General features: G+C 37.5%; 6 protein-coding genes across 10 annotated transcripts in view; 2 read left to right on the forward strand and 4 right to left on the reverse strand.

The window, feature by feature from the left end:
• LOC101166279 (inactive rhomboid protein 1) overlaps window positions 1-710 on the reverse strand; it is a 41,213-nt gene extending 40,503 nt beyond the window's left edge. For 2 of the 5 annotated variants that reach the window (XM_023949508.1, XM_023949506.1), the window contains exon 1: window positions 512-710. The gene's annotated coding sequence lies outside the window, so the exon portion shown is untranslated. The remainder of the gene's footprint in view (window positions 1-511) is intronic. The other 3 variants (XM_023949510.1, XM_023949509.1, XM_023949507.1) reach the window with 2 other exon arrangements.
• Window positions 711-3,110: 2,400 nt separating this feature from the next.
• LOC101170468 (hemoglobin subunit alpha-D) lies at window positions 3,111-6,342 on the forward strand. Its single transcript, XM_004080139.4, has 3 exons — window positions 3,111-3,422; window positions 4,527-4,731; window positions 6,002-6,342. The coding sequence occupies exons 1-3, from the start codon at window positions 3,331-3,333 to the stop codon at window positions 6,128-6,130; spliced, it is 426 nt and encodes a 141-aa protein (XP_004080187.1). The 5' UTR covers window positions 3,111-3,330; the 3' UTR covers window positions 6,131-6,342.
• A 3,376-nt stretch (window positions 6,343-9,718) lies between these two features.
• Window positions 9,719-10,460, reverse strand: gb (hemoglobin subunit beta-1-like). The gene is given in 3 exon segments (NM_001278824.1): window positions 9,719-9,942; window positions 10,033-10,255; window positions 10,348-10,460. Coding segments are annotated over 3 exon segments (444 nt in total). The 5' UTR covers window positions 10,440-10,460; the 3' UTR covers window positions 9,719-9,813.
• Window positions 10,461-12,094: 1,634 nt separating this feature from the next.
• Window positions 12,095-13,043, forward strand: gb (hemoglobin subunit alpha-1-like). Its single transcript, NM_001278798.1, is given in 3 exon segments — window positions 12,095-12,201; window positions 12,551-12,758; window positions 12,838-13,043. Coding segments are annotated over 3 exon segments (432 nt in total). The 5' UTR covers window positions 12,095-12,106; the 3' UTR covers window positions 12,967-13,043.
• Window positions 13,043-18,335, reverse strand: aqp8 (aquaporin 8). Its single transcript, XM_023949431.1, has 5 exons — window positions 17,901-18,335; window positions 15,907-16,033; window positions 15,613-15,827; window positions 13,306-13,440; window positions 13,043-13,207 (listed from the first exon to the last, which is right to left on the reverse strand). The coding sequence occupies exons 1-5, from the start codon at window positions 18,152-18,154 to the stop codon at window positions 13,162-13,164; spliced, it is 777 nt and encodes a 258-aa protein (XP_023805199.1). The 5' UTR covers window positions 18,155-18,335; the 3' UTR covers window positions 13,043-13,161.
• A 3,906-nt stretch (window positions 18,336-22,241) lies between these two features.
• On the reverse strand, window positions 22,242-27,003 carry lcmt1 (leucine carboxyl methyltransferase 1). The gene is made up of 11 exons (XM_004080143.3): window positions 26,632-27,003; window positions 26,311-26,402; window positions 25,799-25,920; window positions 25,621-25,697; window positions 25,022-25,083; window positions 24,837-24,939; window positions 24,320-24,440; window positions 24,082-24,183; window positions 23,906-23,997; window positions 22,776-22,873; window positions 22,242-22,643 (listed from the first exon to the last, which is right to left on the reverse strand). The coding sequence occupies exons 1-11, from the start codon at window positions 26,715-26,717 to the stop codon at window positions 22,621-22,623; spliced, it is 978 nt and encodes a 325-aa protein (XP_004080191.2). The 5' UTR covers window positions 26,718-27,003; the 3' UTR covers window positions 22,242-22,620.
• Between the last annotated feature and the right edge of the window lie 299 nt (window positions 27,004-27,302).

Raw genomic sequence — 27,302 nt, forward strand, 5'->3', positions numbered from 1 at the left:
CATTTCCCTCTATTTATTCAGTGATCCACCGCTGTGATCCATTCTACCCATGTTCAGGCAATACAGACAATCTAAAGCACTGAACAAAAATATCAAAAACTCTGTTTTTTTAAAAAAAAGGAAAAGGACAAAAGCAAAAATAGCGTCAGGTCTAAAATAATTAGTAGTTCAAAACAAATTCATGTCCAAAAATTGAGCAGTCTAAACTTTTTCAATGGATTTTATGCATGAGGAATATTAAGGATGTGGCTTTGAGGTCAGAATTTTGGACAAAAACATGTTTAATCGACTAAATATACATTTTCTGTAGTACCTTTCAGTACATGTGTGTCTATTACTATCCTTAAGGGTTCGCTCTTATTGATAAGTCGTCCTAATGATTAGTGTCAGCCACATTCAAACAGGAAAAGTCATGTATGGATGATGGATCGGAAGGCTGGACCCCGCTGGGATGGGGATGCTGACAGCTGGGGGTTGGGGGGTCCAAGTGGTCCGCCGTGGTCGTCCTTACCTTCAAACTGCGACGGAAAGTCTCTCCACAGCCTCGCGGGGTCCACGGCGGTCACTCCATGAGCTGGGTCCGCGCGTAAAATCTCCTCTTCGCTCTGCTTACCGCGTTTGGCTCTCCGTGGAGCTGCGTCCTCTTCCCACGGCGCAGCCGCCGCGGCAGGGTCACGCTGAGGGCTCAACACCGCCCCCACCGGCGAATCGCCGCAACTGCAGCCAGGTAGAGCAACCCACACCTCTGATCACTTTCTTTAAACAGTTTAAAACACTGTAATGTTAACATTGCTTATTTAGTTGAAGGGGGATCATTTGGTGCGTTAGCTTTTGTTTCTAAGAGGATTGTGATTGATTTCTGCCTAATTTAACCCTTTTACATGAACGCTCCACCTGAAGCTGTTTCCCCTGCAGGCTGGGTTTCTGGATCTTCTCAGCATCCTTCAGGCCTCAGCAGCTTTCGGTGGGTTCCCCCTGAAAACCACAGCTATTCCGAGCTCACTAAAGATCATGTTTGTGGTTAGAGCTTACTGTCAACAGAAGCAGGAACCAGAGGTTTGGGTGTGGTAAAAATGCAGCAGAGTTGTTCCTTTTTAATGTAGCATGACTTAAAGAGATTTGCTGTCTGGCTGCAGATGATTTGTGGAGATTCTCTTGGGGATCAAAGGCTCGGCTTTCAGCTCATTTGTCCGAATGTTTTTAAAGGTTCGCTCAACTTTGAATCCAAACATGTTGCATAAGTAATCTAGAAATATTTGAATGAACATACCTGACTTCATCTTCTTAAATCATTTTGTTGATTCTGAATAATGTCCTTCTGCTGGGATTTTTTTTACAATAAGAGCCTGTGTGTATGAGCTGATAAACTGGAGGCTTCGACTAAAGTATGAAAAAAAAATGTGCCTTTTAATGACAGTATTTGTTTGAAATGTAAATTAGAAACTAAAATGTTCCAGGTTAAAAAGTGCGTCAAACTCAATGATTGGTCTTCATCAACAGTATATTTCTTGTTTTAATTAAAAAAAAAAACAACTTTATTTAAAAAAGATTTCCTGTTATTTCAAAATAAAAGACAGCTCATAAGTTACAGTTGCTGAACCATCTGTGGCCTCACAGCTTATAAAACAATGAAAGAAGAAAAAAAATCTATAAAACTATTAACAGACAGTGACTCTTGCCATTTTCAGAAAGGTTTTAGTAAGGTGAAATATTTACCAAAATAAAACCTCAAAGTTTGAGTTTACTTGCTTTAAAAATGAACAAACAAAAAATAGAAAAATTAGACTTTAGGATGATTTCACACCATCCATTGAATACATTTTAGGAGCATTTGCTTTTCATATCATACTAAAGACTTTGTGTTTTGTTCTGCATCTTAAAAATAGCATTACAGAAAAAAAAATACATTTTTTAAATATGTCCACATGCTTTGACAATAATAAAGAATGCACATGTAAAAAGAGTAAAAAAGACACAGTTTAAGTACGAAAAACTGCAAAAACAACGACAAAAGCACATCTAAACTGCATATTTTCAGTCTCTCTAACCGCACCAGAAAGCATGACTAAGCACTTTTTTAAAAGCAGCTCAGTAAGAGTAGAGCTGAGTCATCTTTGTCCCTTCGCTGGTAAAAGCTGAGCAGAAAACTTTGACGAAAATCTTGAGGGTTAAAAATTAAACCTTCGACTTTAAAGACAAACTTTAAGTCGATGTTAACAAACAGTGCAGTAAAAACTGCTCTAAACTTGTTAGATTTGGGCAACAAAACTGAGTCTCAAAAGATGACCGCACCTCTCTTTTTTAAACTGACCCTCATGTTTTTTTTATGTGATTTTAGTCTACTTTAACATAAAGAAAGCGTTATTATTTCCATGAATGGTTTGCAGTCATCTGGGCTGCAGGTCCTCTCAATGTTATCAGCTGTTCCCTCAGCAGCAGCTTTGAGCTGCAGATATCCACAGCTACAGCAAAAACACAAATGAGTGGAAAGATTTGAAAATAGGAAATACTTTCTTCAAATAAGTCAAATAAATTATATATATATATATATATATATATATATATATATATATATATATATATATATATATATATATATATATATATATATATATATATATATATATATATATATATAAAATTTATTATATATACCAATGGGGAAAGAAAAAGGGTCTGAGCAAGACTTCTAATTTTAAGAAAGACAATTTTAGACACTGGGACATGTTTTCTAAGATAATTTTGCTATTTAAAAACATTTTTGATAAGAATATTTTTCTTGCAAGACAGAAAATAAGACAATTTTTCTTAAAACAAGGGGCTTTTATTTTGTTAAGATTGACTTTTTGCAGTGTAAGAGGCTTTATCTGCATGAGGTTTCTTCCTTTTCCAAAATATTTTTTGGAAAACATTTAAAGTGGACTTCAACTTGGAATTGGTCACTTAAATGTATATTTTTTTTTAAATGCTAACTGCAACTGCTTCAGGTGAAAGTCATTTTTATGTGATTAAAAAAAACCTCCCAGGGAAAAGCCCTAAAAGGAGTCCCCATCATGTTAGTCACGTGGTCATTTTCCAGCACATGAATCCTTCGATAGTGTCCTGGCGTGAGGCCCCCACCCTGCCCTGGCCGCCGTCTGATAACGCCAGCAGGGGAGCGACTCGGCTGCTGAGAACACACTTCAGCAACTGCTGGAATTATAACCTCATCGTCTAGTTTTTATTTTAGTTTTTTACTTTTGAAAGGGGACACAAAATGGTTGATTGAGGCACATCTGTGTGCCTCGTCTCCATTTGGACGCGTAGTTTTGTTTAATCCAACGAGCCACAATGTTGTCAAAGAAGGAGAAACAACTCATACGTGAAATATGGGAAAGACTGACTCCAGTGGCTGAAGACATTGGAGCAGATGCTCTCCTTAGGTATGCTTTTCTTCTTTGCCAAATGCCCCAAAACTAGTCATTCATTTATATATTTCATGTTTACATTAATGTTTATCTTTTTAAGGAGTTACTCACACATTAATAGGCTAATTTTGGCATCTATGCAATATTTTTGACATTATCTCTCTCATCCACATTGCATTCACTTTCATACAAATAAACAATAATCTTTATTAAAAAAAATACATTTATTACCATGAGACATAATCAAATGTCTCATGGTAATAAACGGTTACTAATCATTATCTCTTGTTAACAGACGTTCACTAAGACATGTTAATTCATGATTTTGTACAAGTTGAATGATAGGAGTAGTTAACAGTCATTGCATGGGAAATCAGGTGGTTATTAAACCTAATTACTTGTTAATAAACTGCTAATGCATGTTAATGAATCACTGTTACAAGTTAAATACCTGGTGCACTGTTATTGCATACAGTTCAATAATTAATAACAAATGATCATGCAAACAAAATAATAATAAACATGTATAGATGCTATTTGTTATCACATTGCATGTTAATAATTGGTAAATAAACATAATCACATGTTAATACTCTTCAACCAAAACTTTTCATTGATGTTAATACATGCAAACTAATTATTTTTACTGGCTAAATAACAGGAAGCCGACTGTTATTGCAAACAAACTATTAATAGCTAACAAATTTACGTAAAAATAAACTGTTGAAATATTAAGAAACTAATGCTATTTGGTAGCATGGTGGAGATAATAGCTGGTTACTAGTCATTATTGTTTGTTAACAAACCTCTAATAATGTTAATACATGGTAGTTCATTCTTCTTTCAGGTCACATAGCAGATAAACTGACTGGATTTGCACACAATTAAATAGTTACTGACACATTTTCACAAATTTAAGAAATGTTTAGTGATGCTATCTGTTAGCTTCTTCTAACAATAAAATATCCTTTTTTATAAGTTTATAATTGGATGTAATTAAAATAAAACAATAATTAGTTGTTTTTTTAACATTTCAATGAATTATTGCAAATGCATTGGATATGAATTAAACATTAGTAACTATTAACCACTATTTTTTGCTGTTTTCTTGCACTGCAGGATGTTTGCTTCATATCCAGGCACTAAGACATATTTCTCTCATCTGGACATCGGTCCTGGCTCCGCCCACCTATCCTCCCACGGGAAGAAGATCGTCCTGGCCATCGCAGAGGGAGCCAAAGACATCAGCCAGCTGACCGTCACCCTGGCTCCCCTGCAGACTCTGCACGCCTACCAGCTCCGAATAGATCCCACCAACTTCAAGGTAGGTTTCACCAAAACTTTATTGATTGAACACTCAAAAACCAAAAACAAAGAAGGCCCTCCACATGCCTCCATCATCAGAAATCTGAGGATTCAGCCAATCAAATCATAGCAAGCAGCCAGATGTGAGGCCCTTTTTATTGTGTGGATTGTGAAGAAATGAGAGCAAATCCAGAAAGGGAGGTTCAAGGCAAGGAAAGGAAATCAGTGTGCAAAGATGCAATCTATAAACAAATAAACAAAGAGTATGTGGAAGATCTTTCTGAAGAAAACACTTGAATTAAAGAAGCTAAATATGAACAAATTCAATATTTTCTCCTAAAAATAATCTTTTTTTCACCGTAAAGTCACGTCTGGTCCTGATGGGACTCAAATGTTGCCTTCAGTGAGACATTACAGTCATTTCCCAGATACAAAAGCTTTCACTCCATGATCTATTTAGATGCACCAGATCTACCAGAAACAACTTTTAAATTTGAAATAAAAATTCCCTTTTAAGTGGGAAACTCTCTAGAATAAAATGCAGATTTTTTTAGACATAATCTTTGTAAATATTATCAATGTAGCATAAATAAAGCTTCCAAAAATGTATATTTAGCTTAATAACCAACGGAGAAATGACAGATATTAAAATAATATAACTATGCTTTTACTTTAAAATACCTGTAAATGTGTTTTCGTTGAGTTTAATTATTTGTATAGAGACTTTTTACTCAAAGAATGGTACAAAATCGAATAAGTAAAACTAAGGGAAAGGTTTGATTTCTCTCGAATGTAAAATATATCAAAAGAACTGATAGATGTAAGAAGTTGTGCATTTTTTTCTGAAACAGAAAAGATAATTTGTCACCTAAAAACTAAAAAATGTGAGTAAATAAAAGTTTTGGGGTTGATTTGAAAAATTAGCATCCAAGAAAGACAGAATAGCTTCCCGTAGGTAAGTGTTGGTAGGACATAAAAAATTAGGATCCAAAAGCATTTTAGAAGTTGTTGTTTAAAAAATTAGTGTTTATCTTCTACATTTTTATATTTGGGAACATTGAAAATAGGATAAAATGGGATAAATATAGTAACTCATCCTTTTTTTATTCTTTACTCCTTTTTTATTTAGAAATGTTTAGGTTTTTTTTAAGTATTAACAACAAAAACCTCTTCAGATGGAAATATTCCTCTAACCAAAGAGGTTTTTCCAAACTAGATTCTTTATTTGAGGCAGTAGGTTCCTGATTTCTTCAGTAACCACATTTTGTGTGACCTTTCTTCCCTCACAGCTGCTCTCATACTGTCTGCTTGTCACCCTGGCTTGCTACATGGGCGAAGGATTCACGCCGGAGGCCCACGCCGCCATAGACAAATTCCTGTCGGCTTTTTCGGCTGTCCTCGCCGAAAAATACAGATGAGATTCCCTCATTTCTGGATAGCTCAAAGCTTTTATGTAAAACTATGTGTCCTTATGTTCAAACGTTCTGCCATGTTTACATTGTGTTGCCTACCACAGTTTTGCTCTTGTTTTTAAATTGTAAGCTCCAGACTCTGTCAAAATATGTTATTTTTTGTATAAATTGTTATCTGTTTTCAATCTCTAATAAACAACCGTTCTGAAAAATCTTTATATTTTAATCTTTTTCTTTATCTGTCGAGACAATAATGCAAATAAAATGATAAAATAACTATTATTTTCTCAAATATTACAATAATTTTTATAATTTCATCTTCACGGTTTATAAAGCAAAAAAAAAATCCCACCATGAATGAGGGAGCACCAACATGTTGGTAACCAGGACAACACTACCACCTAGTGGTAAGAGGGTAAGAGGTTTTTTTCATTTTATTAATTTTTATGTTTTTATTCGTGGTTTTCAACCTTAACAAACAAAGACAAAAATTAAGAACCTAGAAGTTAAAGTTTTATTGTGTTCATGTAAAAGGCCAAACTTGTATTTGTGTTACTGGAAGAACCTTTGAATCAATAAACGGCTAGAGCAGAACATCTACCACAAACAAAAGGAAATGAATAAACGTTTTTTTTCTTGTTCCAAACAAATGAAAATTGTCTAATATAAATAATATACAGAGAGATTCCATACATGTTAACTTTCAAGCATAAATTTGCAAGAGTTCACACATTTCTTCTAAAAAGGAAAAACGTCTCGTTTGTGTTTTGCTGGCTTATTTTTTTCCAGTTTCTGTTTTGATGATCTGTTAAAAATAATCTTATCTTTTCTCTTTGAGCTAGTCTGTATTGTTTGCTCTTTCAGCAAACAATACAGACAGTACAATATCAAAACAACAACAACAAAAAAGGGCAAGAAAAAAAAACATAAGAAAAAAGAAAAATAGAAAAAAGAAAAAAAAACCTGCTTATGAGGTTGACTTGTTTATATGCTGTTGAAATAATCAATAAATGGTTGCCATGTTTCATAAAAAATGTTTTCTTGCTGTTTTCTAAATTTAAGTATTGCATTATGTTTCTTACCAAATGAAGATGTGTTGGGGGAAATTTGCTTTTCCAATTAAGTAGGATTAGACATCTAGCCAATAGGGTAACATAATTTAAGACATTTTTTGTTTACTGTTTAAACAAATTCAAGTGGTTGGCACTCCAAATAATCCTGTTATAGGGCCCAATGGAAACTAAACCTTAAATATTAGAGACAATATTTCAAATAGTCTTTGTCCAATAAGGAATGATTTTGTTGCAGTTCCAAAATGTGTAGGACAGTGAGGCAGAAGCGTGTCAACAATAGTTCGCATGACGGGTCCACTCCTAAGAACATTCTTGATAATTTTTTCCTGGACAACTGCAGTCTGTGTAGGATTTTGAACTGGATTTTGAGATTTTAACAGTAAAATCACAAAACGTATCAAGCAAACATGTTTTTCAACTGCTGCAATTATTATCTGCAAGTTCATAAGAGAAATCTAAAATTATTCAGTTTGTTACTGTGTTTTTTAAATAAAGTTGTGCAAAAATTGAATTGAAAGATCATTTTTATTCAGTCATCATGCGAAGAAAAAAAAGCATAAAGGAAGCAGCGTTTCATAATGTGGTAAAAGAGAAAATTACTCTTTAAAATAACTGTATTTCCATTTTATATGAACATTCAAACGTTTTCAGTTCAAGAACAGGTGGCAGCAGAGCTGTCCATGGTGCTGAAACTGATCTATCACTGATATAGAACTGGCCTTGGTGCTGAAAACGTCATTTCTGTCTTTGATCATTCATGTTTCCACTGGCAGACATGGAGATGGATTCAACCTATACAGTTAATAATCGACATAAAAATATTAGCTAATATCATTCTTAAATATCCCCGTCAGTGTTAGTTCTATTTTTTTCCTAACTGATTCAATTTAAGTCGCTGGTATAGTTCGGTTAAGATTCGAACAAATGGTTCCCGGTAATATTCATGTAAATTCTACAAAAAGTGGGTAAATATTTCATCTAGACTCTGCGAAAGTTAAAATCACATTTTTTACTCAGGATATTTTATTTATTCATTTTGAATTCCATAAAGCAACAAAAACAAGAGATCTTGCAAAATGGCTTATGCCTGGGAAATCAAGGGAACAGAAAGAAGAAAACATCTTTTTCAATTCCTTTCACATACTTAGAAAAAGAGTCAAAAAGCAAAAAAGTACTGTATCTAAACATACTGTATATATAAATATCTGCTATATAACATAAAGGTATTCTTGTACTTTACATTTAAACATTATGTTTGTATGTTGTTTGTAAGGGAATTAAACAGCAATGTTCACTGATTGTATCTTTGTTTTTTAAGCTGTTTTGGGATTTTATTTTCTTTAATTGGTTGTTTTTTTCTCGTATTCTGACTCCTTAAAATGTTTTTTTTATTAGTGTTTGAACATAAAAAACATTCTGATTTATGTTTTTATGCAGCTTCATTCTGACAGGTATATATGAAAAACAACAAATGTCACTAGATAAACAGAATTGAAGAAACAAAACCGAATAGAGCTGTTTTGCAGTTTCTGTGCAGAAATTGGGGTAGTCTTCTGTGTGGGTGGGGCCAGTAAGTTATGGGTGTTGTAGTTTGTGCAGAAAAGCAATTTCTTCTTGTGTCTCATTGACAGCATGAATATTTTTCATAATTGCAGCTGACAGGAAAAGCTAAAGCTTAACAAACAAATGGGAAAAAATGTAAAACAAAGGTAAAAATTCCACAATATTGATTCCCCACCTAAAGGTGTTCAGAAGATTCTTTGTTCGTGTGAAAAATTCTACCTCTGAATAGATTTTGGCACATGATAAAATAAGCAATTAAAGGACATAAGAAATTAAAAGAATAAGAATAAGGAATTAAAGGAAAAACTGTTAAAGAAGAATGTTTTAAATATTAATAGAACAAAAACTACTAATGTGGATAAAATAACTTACCTTAATGTATAGTTCAAACACATACAGTAAAGATTTAAACAGTTTAAATTAAAGATAAAAGTACATTTTAAATTCTCATAACTTCTAAACCGGGCTCTGGATGAAAAGAACATTGATATTTAGGTAAGACAGAATGGATAAAAGTACTTATTTTTACTAAAATATTTTCATTGCACAACAGTTTTACACTTTTTAAAATGTTGCAAGTAAAATAAGATGGAAAAGGAATATTAACCAGGATAGTTGTGCCAAACTTCTAACTTTTATGTTCAGTTTAATGCAAATATTACTGTACATTTGAAGTTTGGTCATAATTATTGTTTTTTGAAACTAAGTATAACTTGATTATCAATATAAAACTGTGCCAAAGTATATTCAAAGTTGAAGAAATTTAACGGAATGAGATTTTCTGTTTCATGGGAAGTGATGGTTCATTTGGTGCTTGTTTCTCGTCTGATCTTGTTTTCTGCAAACTCCTCATAGCAGCAAATGCAGCTCTGGTTTCTTTTAGCTGAAAGGTGATGCTCAGCTGATCCCTACACTTTATTCTCCTTCCTCCGACTCAAAAACAAGGACAACAGCGTGGTTTTGCTTTGGAGGGCTTTTATTTCTTCATTTGGAAGGAGGTAACACACATGAACAGAGGCCAGAGCTCCTCTCCAGTTGCGCAGGCAGCTGACTTTAGTGGTACTGCCTTCCCAGAGCGGACACCACCACGGCCAAGAACTTCTGGAAGGTTGCCTGAATCTCTGGGCTGAAGGCGGAGCCCAGTTTGGCGGCAATGACGATGGTCAAGCAGTCAGCCAGCAGCTGCGGGGAGATGGAGAGACACCGTTACGCACGTCCGCACGCAGGCGCGACTTTCTCCACGGGGTCCCGCCGTGGGTTTGTGACGTTTACCTTGAAGTTGTCGGGGTCCACGTGCAGCTTCTCGGAGTGCAGCACGCTCAGCTCGGCGTAGGTGGCCTTGATGTTGTCCATGTTCTTCACGGCGCGGTCCAGACCGTGCAGGACCTTGGTGCCGTGGGCGGCGATGTTCGGGTTGGTCTTGATGGCTTCGGCGTTGTAGAGGTTACCGAAGCTGGCAAAGTACCTCTGAGTCCAGGGGTAGACGATCAGACACCTGAAGGAGGAAAAATAAAATTAAAAAGAGGAGAAGGTGAACCAGGAGCGCAGAAAGGACCCCCCCGGACCCGCAGCAGGTTGTCTTCTCACCTGCTGAGAGCCTTGGAGCCCACGTCTTCATAGTCCAGGTTGCCGAAGATGTTGGTGATGATGCTGCGCTCCTGCTCGGTCCACTCAACCATGGCGGCGTTTTTGTCTTTTACTTCAGGCTTGAGAAAAAAGGCTGAATGGCGCATCACCCCCACGGGGGTCTATTTAAATGCCCCAAAGCTCCCCACGCCCTGCAGGAGGCCGACTTGATAGGCTGGAGATGATGCACTTCAGATAAACAGAAAACATCTCCAGAACCTTCTGGAAGAGTCCAGACCTCATCCTCCCTTATTTCTGTTTTTATTTAGACTCTTGAGAAGTTTTGGAGAATTTTTCACCTTAATCCCAAACTTCTAAATTGATTTTTATTTTTTTTGCAGTAATCAAATTAATTTGAGCCTAATTCAAACTAAATTCGAAAAGAAGTATTCTTATTTTCCTTTAAGTAACAAATTATTATAGGGTTATTTAATTATACAGCATCAATAATATACAAATTAAAAAAAAATAAGCATTTAGATATCAGCATCATAACAATTTTACAAATTGGCGTTAAAATGTTTACTAAAAGAAAAACGCCGTTTTTGTGCAATGAACATTGTGTAATTCACAATTGTGTCATATATTTAGAGCTCTAAAATTAGAATTATTATTCTAAAAAACTCTGTGAGTTTGTTCCCACATGCTTCGTTTTACTCATTTCTTCCTTTTTTCAGAAGCAGTTTGACAGCCTTCCAGACTGTTATCACTTCAGCCACACTGCTGTTATCTGCAGCAGCGCGCGCTCCGCCCCTGCGCCGCGTGCCAACTTTGCAGGCCTTTTGGTGAAAAACCAAAGAGGCTGATTGATAAACACCGCCTGCACAGCCCACTCCTCCTTGATAGGAAATAAATGAATGATGACAGCCAAAAACGGGCTAATTAAAAAAAAATGAAACCACTGATAAATCTGGAAAATATTTTTCGTCCGTGTATGATTTTAAAACAAAATGATAACAAATTAATTTAAGTGATATTTTACTATATTTATATAATTTCTAGCCATGTGTTTCTACTATTTAACAGATTTTTTTTTATCTGAATCCATTTTGAATTTCACATTTTCCATAATTGTAATAGATTTTGGTGATTATGTATAAATATTTTAAATTGTACTTTATTTAGGATTTGTTTTCTTTAGAGCCACTCTCTCCTCTAATTGTCTTTCATTTGATTTTCTGGAGTATTTGGTATTTTGGCTCCTAATTTGAAGGAAAATAACATAAAATTTTAAAAAGCGTCAAAACAAACTTGTTTGTTGTGATTTATGTCCAACAACTTTTCATGCAATTTAAATTATTTTGAAATAATGTGTGTATCATGACGTAATTATGTTAAATTAATGTCCTATTGTGTTGAATATTTTTTTCTTTACTTCTATGTTTTGAACCTTAAAGGCTGTCACTCCCGCCGTGACCTATGCTGACCCCAGTTGACCCTTGGGCTCCCCTGCTGCGACCCTGGAGTCAGAGACTCTCAGCTCACGTAAACGATGGTGTTTCTGGCCAACCGACGCCCATGATGGGGGCTGATAGCGCCCCTCCAGCTGGCATCCCGCCACTGAAGCTTCTATCAGGCCTGCCTGTGCGGCTCCGCGTGCGTCATGGACGCGCCTTGGCACAGGTTCGCATGGGTGTGACTTTGGGGGGCAAATGAATTTAAGAAGAAGGCCAGAGAGAGCGCATCACCATCTGATTCAGGTTCGAGAGCAGCAGAGAGGATGAGTTTGACAGAGAAGGACAAAGCTGCCGTCAAGGCCCTTTGGGCCAAAATCTCCAAGTCCGCTGATGCGATTGGTGCTGACGCTCTGAGCAGGTAAGAGAGGAGCTGAGGGGAGCTGGAAACTGATCCTCAAAGATAAACACTTCATACTTTGACTTTTCACAAGTCTGGTCATCCTGGATTTTTCCAACTTAGACTTCATAAATCTGCGCGTTTTTGCATTTAATTCATCATTGAATGTTTAAAATGTAAAATTTAATATTAAGACAGATATATCTGCATGCTCCAGGTGAGGTTTAAACTCACAACCTCGGCATTTCTCACGAGCTACTGTCTTATAAGTACCGCCCGCTGACCGGTTGCACTGGAGCATGCGTAAAAGCTACAAGTACACATTCTTTTCTTATATAAAACGTTGTTTTATTGGGTTATCTCCCCACAGGATGCTTCTTGTGTATCCCCAAACCAAGACCTACTTCTCCCACTGGCCAGACACGAAGGCTGGTTCCGAGCCCGTGAAGAAGCACGGCAAGAAGATCATGGGTGGGGTCGGTCTGGCCGTGTCCAAGATCGACGACCTGGCCGCCGGCCTGCTGGAGCTCAGCGAGCTGCACGCCTTCAAGCTGCGGGTTGACCCGGCCAACTTCAAGGTACATAGGACGCAGGCTTTGGAGTTCACCTGGAGAGTTGACCCTGGCAGAACTAAACCCGTTTTTCCCTCCCACGCAGCTCCTGGCGCACTGCCTCCAGGTGGTCATCGCCAACATGTTCCCCAAGGATTTCACCCCGGAGGCCCACGTGGCTTGTGATAAGTTCCTGGCCAACGTGGCTTTGGCTCTTTCTGAGAAATACCGCTAAAGATTCTGCAGCGGGAAGCCCGGTCCAAACCATGAGAACCAACAGCAAGAACCCACAAAAATAAACAATAAATCAAAGCGCATTTGTCTTTTTTTATTTTACACTGCTTAGAAAAAAAGGGCACAATAGACACTGATAACAGTTTACTAGTTGATTCTCACCTGTGTGATAATAAACACACAATAAAGGCTGGAATTAAGATTTTACTATGATGCGTAATTTATTATCTCCCAGAACGAGCCTGAAAGAGGAGAGAGAGAGAGGCGAGATTAGGTTTATCACGGGGGGGGGGGGGGGGGGGATTTTCTGCAAGGTCATTTTTTATGAAGGCTGCCATACCGGAGCAGAGCTGCTGCCAGGAGGCCTCCTCCGATGGGCCCCACCCAGTACACCCAGTGGTAGGTCCAGTAGTTGGCCATCACGGCGGGGCCAAAAGCCCGGGCGGGGTTCAGACACGTCCCGGACACGTCCCCGCTGCCACCGCAAGGGAAGCATCCAAAACAGAAGAAAACGGATCGTTTAATTATCTTTTTTTTATTGTGATGCATAAAAACAAATAAACAAACAAATAAGCTGTGAAAAAAAAAACATTAAAACCTTAACAAAAAAAAACCTAAAACATTAAATGAAATATGAATTTTGGCATTAAAACACATAAAAATTATTAAAAAAAGTTTTAGAAAATAAATCAAATCTTAGCAGGACAAACCCACAGTTAAGCTCCGCCTCTGCATATCAACAAAGAGGTTTAATTGTGAAGTTATTAAAAATTAACGTTTAAAATTATAATTCCATATATTATAAGATGTCCAAGTCCAATGAAGATGGTGTTTTTAACATGTGCTGATGATGGAGGACATGTAAGTAAATTAAGTTTAAAACAGCATTTCTGGGTGTTTCTTTATTCAGATCATTCTGGATCAGGAGCAGATGAAAAAATCGTTTTTATGACGTACGCTGCATTCTAGAAAACAACACAGGGTTTAGGATTTTGGCTTAAAACAACATAATCATAATTAAAACACCACTGGGAACGCTTTGATGATCGGACTGAGAGTTTAAAGATGAAAACCGCTGACTGCAAGGTTGAAGGTTCAATTCCTGGGAAAGGACAATGTTCAGCTGTGTTGCTCTCAGCCTGAACCAGACTGCACTCTCATTGTGTCATCACTGCATATAGGCATTTCTCAAGTGGGAATTGAACAGGAGAACTAAGCAGGAACTTCCGGGTTGAAGCTAATTCAAGATGAAAAAGACTGGAGTAGGTTATCGAATGACTTGTTACACAACGTTACTAATGTTGATGGGCAAATATCTTTGAATATATAGCAAACGTTTATATATATTTTTTTGTCTTCTTTACCAGATTTGACCTTTTTTTCACAATTTTTGCTTCAACAGAAACTTCTTGTATTGTATATTTTAGTATTTAGCATTTTAAAAACAAAGCGGGTTTCGTTTCTTGTCTATTTTTTGTTTTGTTTTAGAAGCGCTGCTCTTTTTGGGTGACAAAAGGGAAATCTTATTGAGCAGTCTTAAGACTTTTGCTTTTTTTAAATGATCCAAATTGTAAGAGGCTGCAGTTTAGTCACAATTTCATGAATTAGGACTAAAAAATTCAATACGAATGACGTTTCATGGCAAAACCCATAAGAAAAATGATTTTATAACAACAATAAATGAAATGATTGCATTTTTCAACCCCCGTCTTGAGTATGATTGACTTTATTTATCAGTTATTGGGATAACAGTTCTGTTTATTAACCGTTCAGGAGCAGCTTTAGAACTAAAAACTCAGTAAATACAGTAATAAAACAGTGTTTGTGTCCATCAGGGGCTAAACTTCCCCTCCTGTTGCTTTACTTGTCACTTAAACAAACTTTGAGTTTTAGCACAACGTTGTCATTTGAAAAACGTCCATAAATCAAGTATTTTGAGTCCTATAAACAGCTTTTATTTTTGTTTTCGCCACATTTCTCAACCAGCTGAGGGTTCAATGGCATCATAAACCAGATAAACATAGTTTATAGTTTATAGAGCATAGTTCAAAGATATCCTTTTAGCAAGTCACGTAGTATAGAAATGTCAAAGTGTGTAGAGAAAGGAGTCCAGTTTGGAGGCTTTTTTGGTTTCTTTTCTTCATGTGTGAGAGCGGAGCCCACGCTGGATGTTTCAGAAATATCCTCAAATATCACTCATTTCTACATCTGAAGTAATGTTTGCAATGAAAGTCAATAAAGGCAGAAAAATGGTGTTTTTCATCTTTTGCTCTATTTTCAAAGCTCATGTTTATGCTGTTTTTAGCCTAAATCAAAAATGGCGAGCAATATTCACGCTATCCGGCTGGGCAGTTTAGAGCCAGATGCCGGTTCGGATGAGGAAATTCAAGACGTTCTTGGATCTAGTTGTCTACAAGCAGAATGAATCAAAATGGAGTGGAGCAGGGAGCTTGTTGCCCACCTAGCGTATGTTTTAAACAGCATTTTTTCGTCTGCTCCTGATTCACAACAGTTTAAATAAAGAAATTTTCAGAAATGCAATTTTAAGATGATTTTTTTTAAATATTTGCTCTCCATCATCAGAAAAAACACCATTTTCCTCCGAGTGCGTCTTTCAAAGTTTACCCTTGTGGCGTTTTGTCCTCACCCCGCCAAAATGTTGATGGTGACCGTGCAGCCCACCAGGAACGGGGCGAGGGGGGTTTTTGTCTTGCCATTGACCGCCACCATCAGCACCACCATGGTCACCAGACACGTCATGGCCACCTCCCCAAAGATGGCTCTGGACAGCTGCGCCTCGGACTTGAGGATGTCAAAAGCTGCTCCCGAGGCGTTGATGTAGCGGTCCGGGGGGGTCATCAGCTGCGAGGACAAAAAGGGGCGAATGAGGAATAAACATCTTTGAATGTTCTGACGGCATTGCCTTCATTCTTCAGCTGACCTTGGCCATTCCAGCTCCAAGCACCCCTCCAATCAGCTGACTGATGAGGTAGGGCGCCACCATTGTCAGTCGCATGCCTCCACACAGGTATATGGCGATGGTGAAGGGGGGGTTGAAATGTGAGCCACTTCAGAGATAGGAAACAAGTAGCAAAATCATGTGACCAATTCCACTCAAAAGTCCCATCTGATCTATTGTGAAAGCGTTCCCAGTGCTCTTTTGTTCATGATGACGCCGTTTTTAGCCCAAATCTAAAAATCTGTGTCGTTTTCTTGGACATAGTTTCTGCAGAGCGGCAGGAGTTCATTAGAAATTCACCTCTGAGTTGTGGTTGGGACAATTGGCACGGAGTAAGCTCATTTCCCATCATTCCTTTTGCTTGCATGCTTTTATTTCTTCTAGTTTAGATTGTTTTAATTCGCTTTTTATCTGTTTTAAAGGGTCTAAATAATGTAAAATCCGCTTTTCTGAGCTTTTAAGGGTATTATCATTTGTTAAAATACCCCAAAGCTGTATTTTTGATCCGTTCAGGCATTTCAGAGCATTCCTCTGAAACCCTGCTCTCTGAGCAGCAGCCCCTCCCAATCCACGAAAACGAGGGGATCCTCACATTGTGACATCACAAAGTGAGGACCCGCCCCTTCCAGGACGAGTCTGTGCTGCCTGCCCCGCCTCCAGGCTAACACACGCTGAGCTCAAGGTTGACGTCATGAAATGGGCGGCACCCACAAAGAGCGAAAGGCGGAGCCTCAGAAATGAAATCAAGTGATCTTACTTTTGGGCGAGACAAAAATCTGGGAAAATAACTCCTATTTCATCAGAAATTGTTCTTTATTGTGCCAAAGGTATAATCAAATATATGGATATAAGAGAAGTGTTAACAAAATCTCCCTAAAATGTCTGCAACTTGTTCAAACGGCTTTTAACAGGAACCAATTAAGCCGCACATAGAACTCCTTTAGTGTCTGTCTTCTTTACATCGGCTCCCAGTTCAATGTAGAGTTGATTTTAAAATTGTACTTCTCATATTGCTGACATTGCTGACCTTTTAACCTCCTACTCTTCGGCCCGGTCCCTGTGATCTTCAAACCAAAAGCTTTTAAAAATTCCCCCCAAAAAACCTGCTATAAAGCCAGAGGAGTTGCTCCTCGTCTCTGGAACGCCGTCCCTTTGACATCACGACAGATCCACGCCGTTGAGGGTTTATAGACAAGACATTTTTATTCAGAAGACCTTGTAGTTGATCTAATTTATCCTTTTAGTGTTATTTACTTTGTCATTTACTCACATGTACTTACTTCAGGTCGAGTCACGCACCCACAACGTACATTTTGCGCAGTTTCCACGTAGGAAATTTGGGTCTTCGGTAATACATGCCTGATCTACGTATTTTATAAGTGTTTCTTGCGTTCTTCATTCGTGGATGTGCGCAGATGTCCGTTGAAGGTTCCAGCCGACGGGTCTTTAGTTTACATGAATTCTGTTTAGAGCCGTTCAACATTTATAATTGAGAATTATGTTGTTTACCGTATTTTCCGTAGTTTATACGCAATAATTGCATAAAATGTGCACACTCATCCGTGATCCATCTGTGGAATTTTCACGTAAAGACCACAACTTTTCTCACTTTTTCCACGAACGTATGCGTATGACCATTTCTCACCATTTTTCACATTAGCAGTGCAACAGAAATGGTGAACAATATCGAAGTTATCCAGCTGTTTTCAGCCACGACCGAGGAAAACAAAGATGTTCATGGATCTATCTGTCTGCAAGTGGATGCATCGGAATGAAGCGAAGCGGGGAGACTTCTGCCCGCCCATTTTAGTTGGATTTTCTCATCTGCTCCTGATTCATCCTGATTGAAATAGAAAAAATACTCAGAAATGCATTTTAAATCTTAATTTTCTTTATATATTTCCTCCGTCATTGGAAAAATGCTTCAAGAACATGTTGACGGCACCATTTTTATTGAAGTGGGTCAAACAGTTTACCTGATGTTGTCCATGACCGCCACCATCACCGCCACCGCCAGCCCGTGAACCAGAGCCGGCTGCAGCCGTCCAGCTGCTGGCACGTTCTCGATGACCGACACACAACCAATGAAGACGAAAAACATGGTGCCCACGATCTCAGCCAGGCAGGGCTGGTACAACCTCTCAAATTTACTGGGAGGCTTAGCAGCGGCGGGTTTCTTTCCCTTCTCCATGAGAGCCGAATCCACGTCCTCCAGGTCCATTTTCTCCATGACCGAGTCTTTGCTCGCAGGAAGCTTCTCCCAGCTCCAATCCTCCAACTGAGTCAGGGAACCTGCAACGGTTATATATAACACCTGCTTTTGTTGGGGCTCATAAAGCAAAGATCTGCAGGATAATCAAGAATCTCCACCCATGATTCAATCATGAGGGATCTGACACGTCTTCAGCTTTGCCAAGTCAGTTATAACGCTCTTAAAAAGGTGACTCCATAAACGACTCTGTCCAAAATGACAATAAAGTGACGATAAAGTTCAAAGCAGGACATTAGTGGTTATGGTTGACCACAATAAACAGGATCAGGCTGACATTCCACAGGTTAAAGTGTTATTTATTCACAATAATCACCACCTCTGCTTTATCTGGCTGCACAGGCCGGCCTGCAATGACTCAGAGCAGCCCAAACAGATAAGGCAGGACGCTTTGCAGGACGTCCAAGGGTTTAGTGCCTCACTGCTCTCTGCAGACTTTCTGAATCCAGTCAGGGACATGCAATAACAGGCTGATAGTCTTATGTTCTTTTAAAGAATTTACACGCATTGCTTCTATGTTTGCTGCTTAACTTTACAACCACGTTTCACACAGTGACACTCCGTTACAGGAAGTTCTTCCATTTTATGTATTTTATTTGACACCTTTGAAGGGTTTATTGTTGACCAGCCCAAAAGAATGTTGTTGTTTTTGTGCATTTAATGAACCGAATAGAGATCCAAGCCCCTTTTTTACTGTTAGGATCCATGTTTTATTTGATTTTGGATGAGCCTTATGGTTCAGACTGTATGGATAGAGGATCTACAGCATGTTTTATGTGTTTCCACTCCAATTTACACTGCAAACTGTTTGATATTTGCCAAGATTCAAGATATTTTTTCACGTTTTAAGTTGTTTTAACTTCGTTTTGCTCTACGTCTTTACAAGCGTTTTATCAGACGCAGCACAGTTGGTCTCATTAAGGTCTGGAATTAAGGAAATTATTATTAAAATGAGTCAAAATCCTTTTTTCTTCAAGGTCTTGACGATAGAAAAACCTGACTTAATGTTAAGGATGTAATTTTGAATTCTAAAAATGTTGACTGTCATTTCTTTTAAAACAAAAACATAGATTTGTCTTCAAAAACAAGTGCTCATTTTAGATTTTACCAGGATTTATTAAGGTGGACAATTATTGTTTTCGTTTTGTTCATATTTTGTTCTAAAAGGAGTCATTTCCACTCATTAGACTAGGTTTTTTTCCAACTGTAATCAAAATAAACTACAACTAGGTTCATTAAAACTCCAAAAATACAAGCTTTTTGCTTAGAACTTAAATAAATTCCTATTAATGGGCTTTAAAACATTCAATTTGAAGTAACAGTTAATATTTTTAGCTCATTTTTCCCCTTTTGAATCCTTTTGTTGTTTCTAAATTTTGATATTTTTTTAAAAGGTAAAATTACAGATAATTTAACTATTTCCAAGTGGTTTTTTTCCTTAAGATTAGTGTTTTCTTTCCTATTTCTTTATCTTTCTGCGTGATATATTATGATCCCATAAAACAATCAAAGTTTAGGCTGAAAGTCTTTGAATCCATCAGATTTAATTCACCTGATCAAAGAAATCAAAGAAAACTAAACATGAAAATATGTTCTGTGCTTTATCTTTGCTTCATGGCTTTTCTCAATTGGCTGCAATTAATAAAAGATATTTATTCATTTAAAAAAAATGAAATGATTGCCGTGTGCACCGGCTGGAATAACAAAGGGACAACTGCATGTCATCTCCAAAAGGTTTCAAAGCTACAGCTTCTGATGGGATTGCATTAATGCATTCAGCTAAAGTTTTTTCCAAGTCTCCACAAACATAAAGACAATTTTCAACATTTAAATACAGAATAAGACATTTCTTTAAAAAAATCCGATCTGGGAGACAAAAGTCAAAATGTATTGGGCTTAAACTGAAAAAACAAGGGGTATTATCAGAATCAGAATCCTTTATTGTCATTGAACATGGTATTACAATGAAATTATAGGAGTCTTGGAGTGATGAAAATAAAATAAAAATATTATAAATCACATCTAATCAAAAGTATGTACAATATGTACATACATTATAAGTCCAATATTTTGTTCCAAAATACCAAAAACCTGTTTTCCAGAACCAAAAAGCCGATTGATGATAAAAATAAAAATAATTCTGGAGAGTTTACAAACTTTTTAGGGACCAAAGTTTTAGACTCAGGGGTATTTCTGTGTCATTTTAAAGATAATTTGTAAAAAAAAATAAATAAATAAAAAAAAATAAAAACATTTAAAAAAAAACAGACATAGAAAAGGTATAACATAAAAATAAACTTTCTTTTTTTTAATCTGTGGTAAAATATGTCATTTTAAGTCCATTCTGACAGATTAATAAAGTGTGAATCTAGATTTGCATTCATATTTTTTAAACATTTTCATGGTTGTCTCCAAATTCTGGATTTTGTTTTTGGTCGTCATCAAAGTCTTTTTTATGAACATTTTTACATAAAACAGCAGCAAAACATATTCAGCAGAATCTGCCGTTCTCATGACGGACAGATTGTAGGCCGCTGTGTGGAAAAAGTCAGCGGTGAAGAAGGCCGTACTCTGAAAGGTCTATCTGCACTGACAGACTCCACAACACACCCTTTAAACCAAAAGACACGCCCACTTCCCAGCCCCATCCCATAAGGTTTTTCAAATGCATCACCAATTTTTGATTGGAATCAATCGACACCCGCCCAGGACATAAAGTATTAGGCAAATCATTTATAAATTCTATTGATAATACTACAAAAACCGCAAGTAAAACAATGAATAAACAGGCTTTAAACGTGTTCATCTTAAAGCTGTAGAGGTGAGAGCAGCTTATTCCACAACCTGCGAATTTCAGCAGAAAAACAGCCTGTAAACTCAGAATTTGTCCATTAATATCTCCATTTTTGCCTTCAAATGTCTTTGATTTTACTCAACTCTTTCGTTAGACCTCTTAGTGTCTAAATGGGTTTTTTATTAGTTGTTGATTTCCGATCTACATCCAGAAGAAACTCCACACATTTAGATACCAAGAACAGCTCAGTTAATGTTTTCCACTCCAGCAAACGGTGGACTTTGCCTCTCGTCTCATTAATGGTGTGATAAATTAGTGACGGCAGCATCTATCTCTGAGTGTGCAAGGAGAGATAAAAGATAAAGTAAAGGAAAAACAGGAGTAACTTCTGTGTGGAAAGACCTCGGAGTGTCTGCACGCATGCAGAGGACATGCAAACTCCACACAGACATGTCCCAAGTCCCAATGGTCTTTGTCTGTCCATAAAAACATATGTAATTATTTAGAATCAAACTCCTTAATTGCTAATATTGTCATCCATATAGTGACATTCCGGGCGGGGCTCTGTCTGTCCGCATTTCCCACAAATTTTCTTAGCACACTTTCCTTTCGGTCCACAAGTAAAAAAGGAAGAAAAAACCAGATTTGAAAAATAGCTGTTTTCTTTCTGCAACTGATTCTATAAAAAAGATTCATCAGGTGGAAATATTTTCCAGGACATGTCACTTGTGTGGCGACATTTCCATCAACTGTCTCTGTAGCTGCAAAGCACAATATCAGGGAAATTAATTGGAATTAAATATAAAGAAAATTAAGCTTGAAATTGCATTTCTGGAGATTTTTTTATCCAAATCAGGAATAGAAAAAAAAAAACATCAAATGTGTGACGTAGAAAACACACCAAGTGGGCCAAAAGCTGATCAATCTACCTGCAGACAAACAGATCCACGATTTTCTCGTCTGACCTGGAATCTGGCTCCAATGTTGCTCGCCATTTTTGTTGCACCGCTGACGTTCGGCTGGGGTGGCGAGGGCCCCGCCCACAAGTCAGAGATGAATTGATAATGAACTCCTGCCTCTCTACAGAAACTATGTCCTAAAAAACAACCGTTTTCTATTGAAAGACATGGTAAAAACAGCCTAATTATCATTTAAAGACCACTTGGAACACTTTGAAAATAGATCTAAAGACTTTAAATTTCTGAAGCCCGACACACACACAGAGTTCATTTTAGACACACATGGAACTAAAAACAGATTCACACAAATAATATGGTTTATTGATGTCACAGATCCGACCGCTTGGTCTCCATTTTAGGTCACAGGGAAACAGAAATAGTCCCTTTTTTACACCAAATACATGCTCACATGCATGGATGCGTCCGACCTATAGGCAGATTGAAAATGGCAGAGCATTTTTAAGAAGGACCGTCTGCCTTTTGAAGGTCGTTTGTTCCTCTTTCATGGAGGGAACTCCTCTGAGACCAAACTAGCACAGCACGCTGGAATCATTTCACACGCTGTAAGACACAAAGTTCAGTCCAAAACATGCCTGAGTCACGTTTTCTACCCAACACGGCTCATGGAGCAGATAGAAGCCCGGGACGCTGACGAAACATGGCCACCTTTTCCCTCAAAACGACACCTGAGACAGACCTGAGGAGACACAAATCATGTCAGAAAGGCAGCACAATAACCAGTTTCAACCAGTGTGACTCAGAGGTAAATCATAAGATAATTAAGCATAAATTAAATCAAGTAACTGCAGGAAAAAGCGCAGGAGGTTACCCAGACGGAGCTTATCCTTGGTGGCCCAGCTGATGCTGTAGTGCTGAAGAAGCTGCTGCAGCAGCTCCCCCTCATCCAGGAACTCCAACCGCTCGATTCTGCAAGAATCACAAACCCATTTGTAAATCACAGAAATGGAAGGAATCAACAAATCTCCCGTTCAGCAGTAAAACATTCAATGTTTGTTTTTTTTTAATCATCATTGCTTTCTCTGCTGCTGCGGATCTTTTTTCCATCTTTAAATAAAAAGTCTCTTAAACTCTCCTTTAATCATAAACTTTTTTTTTAAACCTCTTTCGTTTCTCTACTGTTGAGTCTTCTTTTTTTTAAAGTACAAATAAATCTCTGCATTTTTGTGAAATTCATTTAAATATGTCAAGTTAAATCTAAGAAAAAAAACATTAAATCATTTAGTGTTTTGATAATAAGTTTTTAAAAAATCAGCATAAATGAACCTATTTTATATAATGACAAGACTTTAATAAAAATAAACATTTGGAAATAATAAAAAGAAGCAATATAAGAAGAATTTTGACGTTTTTATGAGCATAAATATGAAAACTTCCCAACGAAAGAAGTTTTTAACGTAATTTTGCTTCATATTTCTTTGTAAAATTCATTTTTTATGCTGTGTATCAGTAGTGACGCTAAATGGAGTCCTGAGTTTAAAGGTTTAAAGGCAGAAAGGTGGTTGTTTGTTTTTTTTCCTCTTTAAGTCTGACATGATTTATTTCAGGCTTTCTTAGAATGTGGTTCTTATCTGAGAAAGATAAACACTTTATATGATCCTAACTCGTAAATTACTTTGAGTAAAAGCAATTGGAATGAAATATAATAAAAGCAAAGTTCTCCACTTTGAAGTCTTGCTGTTCTAGAAATCTCTACTTATACGTTAAAACTAATTTAGTCAGGATTCTGCAACTTTATAAAAGGAAAAATTATACCTTGCTTAAGCATTTAAAAATTTCATATTGTGCTTTCAGAGCTTCTGAGAAAAACTCCTCAAAAACAAGCAGTTTGACATTCTAAGTCAGTCTAAGCTCCTTTTATTTAGCAGAGAAAATATGGCTAATTGTTTATGAGGGCAAACAAAGCAACAAAACAGGACGTCGGTTCTCAGGGTTCCTCACCTTCCCACATCCTCCTGAGGCAGCATGCTGTAGACCGTTATCATATCTAAAGCGCTGGCGTGCTCCCAGCCACTTCTCAGAAAACGCTCCTTCTGCACACAGTAACCACTTCAACATGAGGACCATCCCACGAAAACAACCCAGAATGTCAAGAAACACCTCACGGTTCTGGTTACCTGGAGGTCCAGGGACTGACAGGTCTCCACGCCGGCCAGCATGCACTGGCGGCGCTGCAGGTTCTCGATCATCACCTGCCCAAATCGATCACACATGTTCGCCTTAGAAGAACCAAAAAAAAAAAAAACAGATTAGGGTCTGCTGCCGTCTGTGGAGGTCACATTTTTATCTTTTTCTGCTTTTAACTCATTCACACAAATGAAGAAAAACAAGCTTCTGCCTCCATCTTTTGATCACCTGCTCGTAGTTTATGAACATGGCGCTATGAAAGGTTTCTGCGACCCAGCGGATCAAACCAGAGGACTGAGATGGGGTCATGTAGACCAGGACACATTCTGTCAGGACCAACGTGGGCAACCTGGGAGTGAATAGAAGAGACGCACAGATGAGCCGTCACTGCTTGTACGGAGAGTCGTCCCTGAACATCAACCTTCCTCCACATTCTAAACTCGATGAGCTTCCAAAGCAAACAGGTTCAGGGTTTGAACTACAAAAGCGGGCGTCCTGGATGTGACATCCTCACAAATGAGCCGCCCAGCGGCAGACGACCTGCACTGCAGTCAGCCAGACCCGGACTACAGCGAGTCTTATCTGAGCCCGCTTACAGTCAGAGAACTCAAAGATAAGCGGCAGTTCTTGGACCTCAAAAGCTGTGCTGAGAAAACAAATCAACAACCGACAGACAGACAGAAAGCAGCAGAGGTGGCTTCTTTGCATTTCTGAAACAGGAAAATCTGCTACTCCTTCCACTGACTCTGTGTTCAGCTGGAACTTCTTCAGCTTCTCTTCCATGTCCGAGATATTCCGGAGGTCTGCTCCGATGATGCAGTAACGATCTGAGTCCAGGCTGTGGGCATCTGAAGAAACGCCAGCAGAAAAAAAAAGACTTTCAGTCAAGTGAATTGGCAGAGGATCATAGCAGTGTCTTCAGTTATGTACCCAGCAGAAGGGAGTCCGTCGAGTGCGTCTCAATAATGGGTTTGGACAGTGGAGGTTTTGTCCTGATGGAAGAAAATTGAAAATCACAGTAAAAGAAAAAAAAATCACAATAGCAATAAAGCTATAAATTATTTTGCATCAAGCAGAGATGTAGAATTATTTGTTAATTTTTACAACTTTATTTCCCAAATCAGAATATTTTCTAAATTATTTAGGAACACAAGTAAAATCTACATCCGCAATAAAATCTATTTCCCATCCAATAAAAGTATTATTGTTTTTAATGATTTATAATTATTTATGACAAATTAAGTAGAAGGGGAGAGTAAACAAATACACACTAAAACAGTAAACAAATGTTCCCTCTTCAATTCTAAGCCTCGAATCGAAAATATGGCTCCCTCTAGAGGTTGAATTTGTACATTACAATACTAGAGCAGAAACAAAGTTTAACACAACTAAACTTCAAGTTTACTTGATAAATAAACAGTATTTTTTTTTTTTTGGGGGGGGGGGGGGGGTAAAATCTTTCTTCATAAATGATAAATGATCATTACCTTTAAAACATAACCTGTGCAAATAAGCTGAGTAAAACTTACTTTATGTAGTGTATTTTCCTCGACACAATAGTAGGAAAGTCAACTTCAAAGAACTTCCGAGGCATTAGGTTATTATCCTGTAAAAGATTAAAAGATAATATCGCTTTTGATGATGCTTTGTTGTTGTTTTTAAGACTTTATTTTAAGTATAATTGCAGCAAGTGGAAGGCTTGCAAACCTTTAACCTCCAAAACGTGGTGTCCAGTCCAGCCCCCAGGTTGATTATTTGACAGTTGCACTGAGTTTTCTTCAGAAATGCGTCAAGGAGAAAGTTGACCCCTTGAACTCGAGCATAATAGCCTGTCAAATCAGACACACACAAAAAATGTGCAACTTTTACCTCTGATTAGGCCTGACTGGCATGTTTTTTTTTTAAACAATAAAAAGAATGTTGGAGAAAAAAACAACAACTTTCAGCTTTCAAATAAATAATATCCCCTTTTATGTTCTTTAGCATCAATTTGGACTCACTAACAAAAAGGCTTACAGGTCGCTTGAGACACAAATTTTATGCGTTCTGTGCACATTTGACAACAGTTTATATCCTGTGCATTATTTTCCAAAGGCCAAACAAGCCCCTCATTAAATAGAAAAGTGGTAAAAACTAGAACATACAGTCAGAATTCATGACAATTCTATCCTAAGTTCAAAGATTTACATAGAAAAACTAGAATTAGTAAGACTGTTTACCTCTGTTGATTTCCGGTGCCTTTCTTTCTCCTACAGATCTTACAAAATACTGAATATATGGATCCTTCCAATAGCCTTTACTGGTAGCAAACCTGAAACAAGGCAAAAAATATATCATATATGAAATATTAGCCATCAATTTTATTTTAGGTTCAAACTTATTTATTCTCGGACCTAAATATTTTTACAAACAGCCTAAGGATATAGATGTACACATAAACATTTGGCATGGGGGGAACTTTTGTGACGTCACACAAACATGGCAAATATTAAAACATTACATTGGCTGTAACGTGTAGGCTGTGGTCCCAAAGTTTTTACCTTTTACAGACGGTTGCATCGTCACAAGTAGCCCTAACTGCTTCATCTGCTGTGTCCGTGTCTGTGAAAGGTTGTCGACTTGCCATGGACGATCTTATTCCTAAATGATTCTGAATTTCACCTGCCTGATGAAGCTAGCAGCAGGAGAACCGCTAAATCATGAAGGACACTCGAGTCTGGGCTTAAAAAACAAACACAGTTATTGTTAGAAGAAACAGGAACGCTGTGATTTAAAGAAAAAAAGGTAGCTGGAGTCTCAGTTAAAAACTAAAATAGGTTTTAGGTCAATTACAGAAAGCTACAAAACGGGGGGAAGGCTAAAAACAAAGTACTCGCCGCTTCTAATGTGTTGACAACTTCTACCGGAAGTATACCGTGATCACATCCGCACACATTTTTCAATTTAAAAGAAATGCTTGATAAACTTTTTCTTTACGTAGCGTCTCTATTTATAATGATGAAGAAAATTTTTAGTGCAAAAACACATTATTTTTTAACACACACACACACAAACATGTGATTATCTTTACATTTTCAGTTATTTTCTTTTCTTGGATAGACGGTTAACATACAGGGGCTTTTAATCTGAAAAGCCCAAGCCTCTTGACACTTTTTTCTCCCCCAAAAACTTTATTCATCACTTAATCCAATACAACAAAGTGCAATGCAAC

The sequence above is a fragment of the Oryzias latipes genome, chromosome 19 (genome assembly GCF_002234675.1).
Source record: "Oryzias latipes chromosome 19, ASM223467v1".
Taxonomy (NCBI): Eukaryota; Metazoa; Chordata; class Actinopteri; order Beloniformes; family Adrianichthyidae; genus Oryzias; species Oryzias latipes.

Bases quoted from the DNA above. Each gene is read 5' to 3' on its own strand.
- LOC101170468 (XM_004080139.4), top strand. From the start codon at position 3,331: ATGTTGTCAAAGAAGGAGAAACAACTCATACGTGAAATATGGGAAAGA. The intron at 3,423-4,526 runs GTATGCTTTTCT...CTTGCACTGCAG, and splicing joins GGAGCAGATGCTCTCCTTAG to GATGTTTGCTTCATATCCAG. The intron at 4,732-6,001 runs GTAGGTTTCACC...CTTCCCTCACAG, and splicing joins TAGATCCCACCAACTTCAAG to CTGCTCTCATACTGTCTGCT.
- aqp8 (XM_023949431.1), bottom strand. From the start codon at position 18,154: ATGGAGAAAATGGACCTGGAGGACGTGGATTCGGCTCTCATGGAGAAG. The intron at 16,034-17,900 runs GTAAACTGTTTG...CTATCTCTGAAG, and splicing joins GCGGTCATGGACAACATCAG to TGGCTCACATTTCAACCCCC. The intron at 13,441-15,612 runs GTGAGGACAAAA...TTGCGGTGGCAG, and splicing joins ACCATCAACATTTTGGCGGG to CGGGGACGTGTCCGGGACGT.
- lcmt1 (XM_004080143.3), bottom strand. From the start codon at position 26,717: ATGGCAAGTCGACAACCTTTCACAGACACGGACACAGCAGATGAAGCA. The intron at 25,084-25,620 runs GTAAGTTTTACT...TTCTTCCATCAG, and splicing joins AGGAAAATACACTACATAAA to GACAAAACCTCCACTGTCCA. The intron at 22,874-23,905 runs GTGAGGAACCCT...TGATTCTTGCAG, and splicing joins CCTCAGGAGGATGTGGGAAG to AATCGAGCGGTTGGAGTTCC.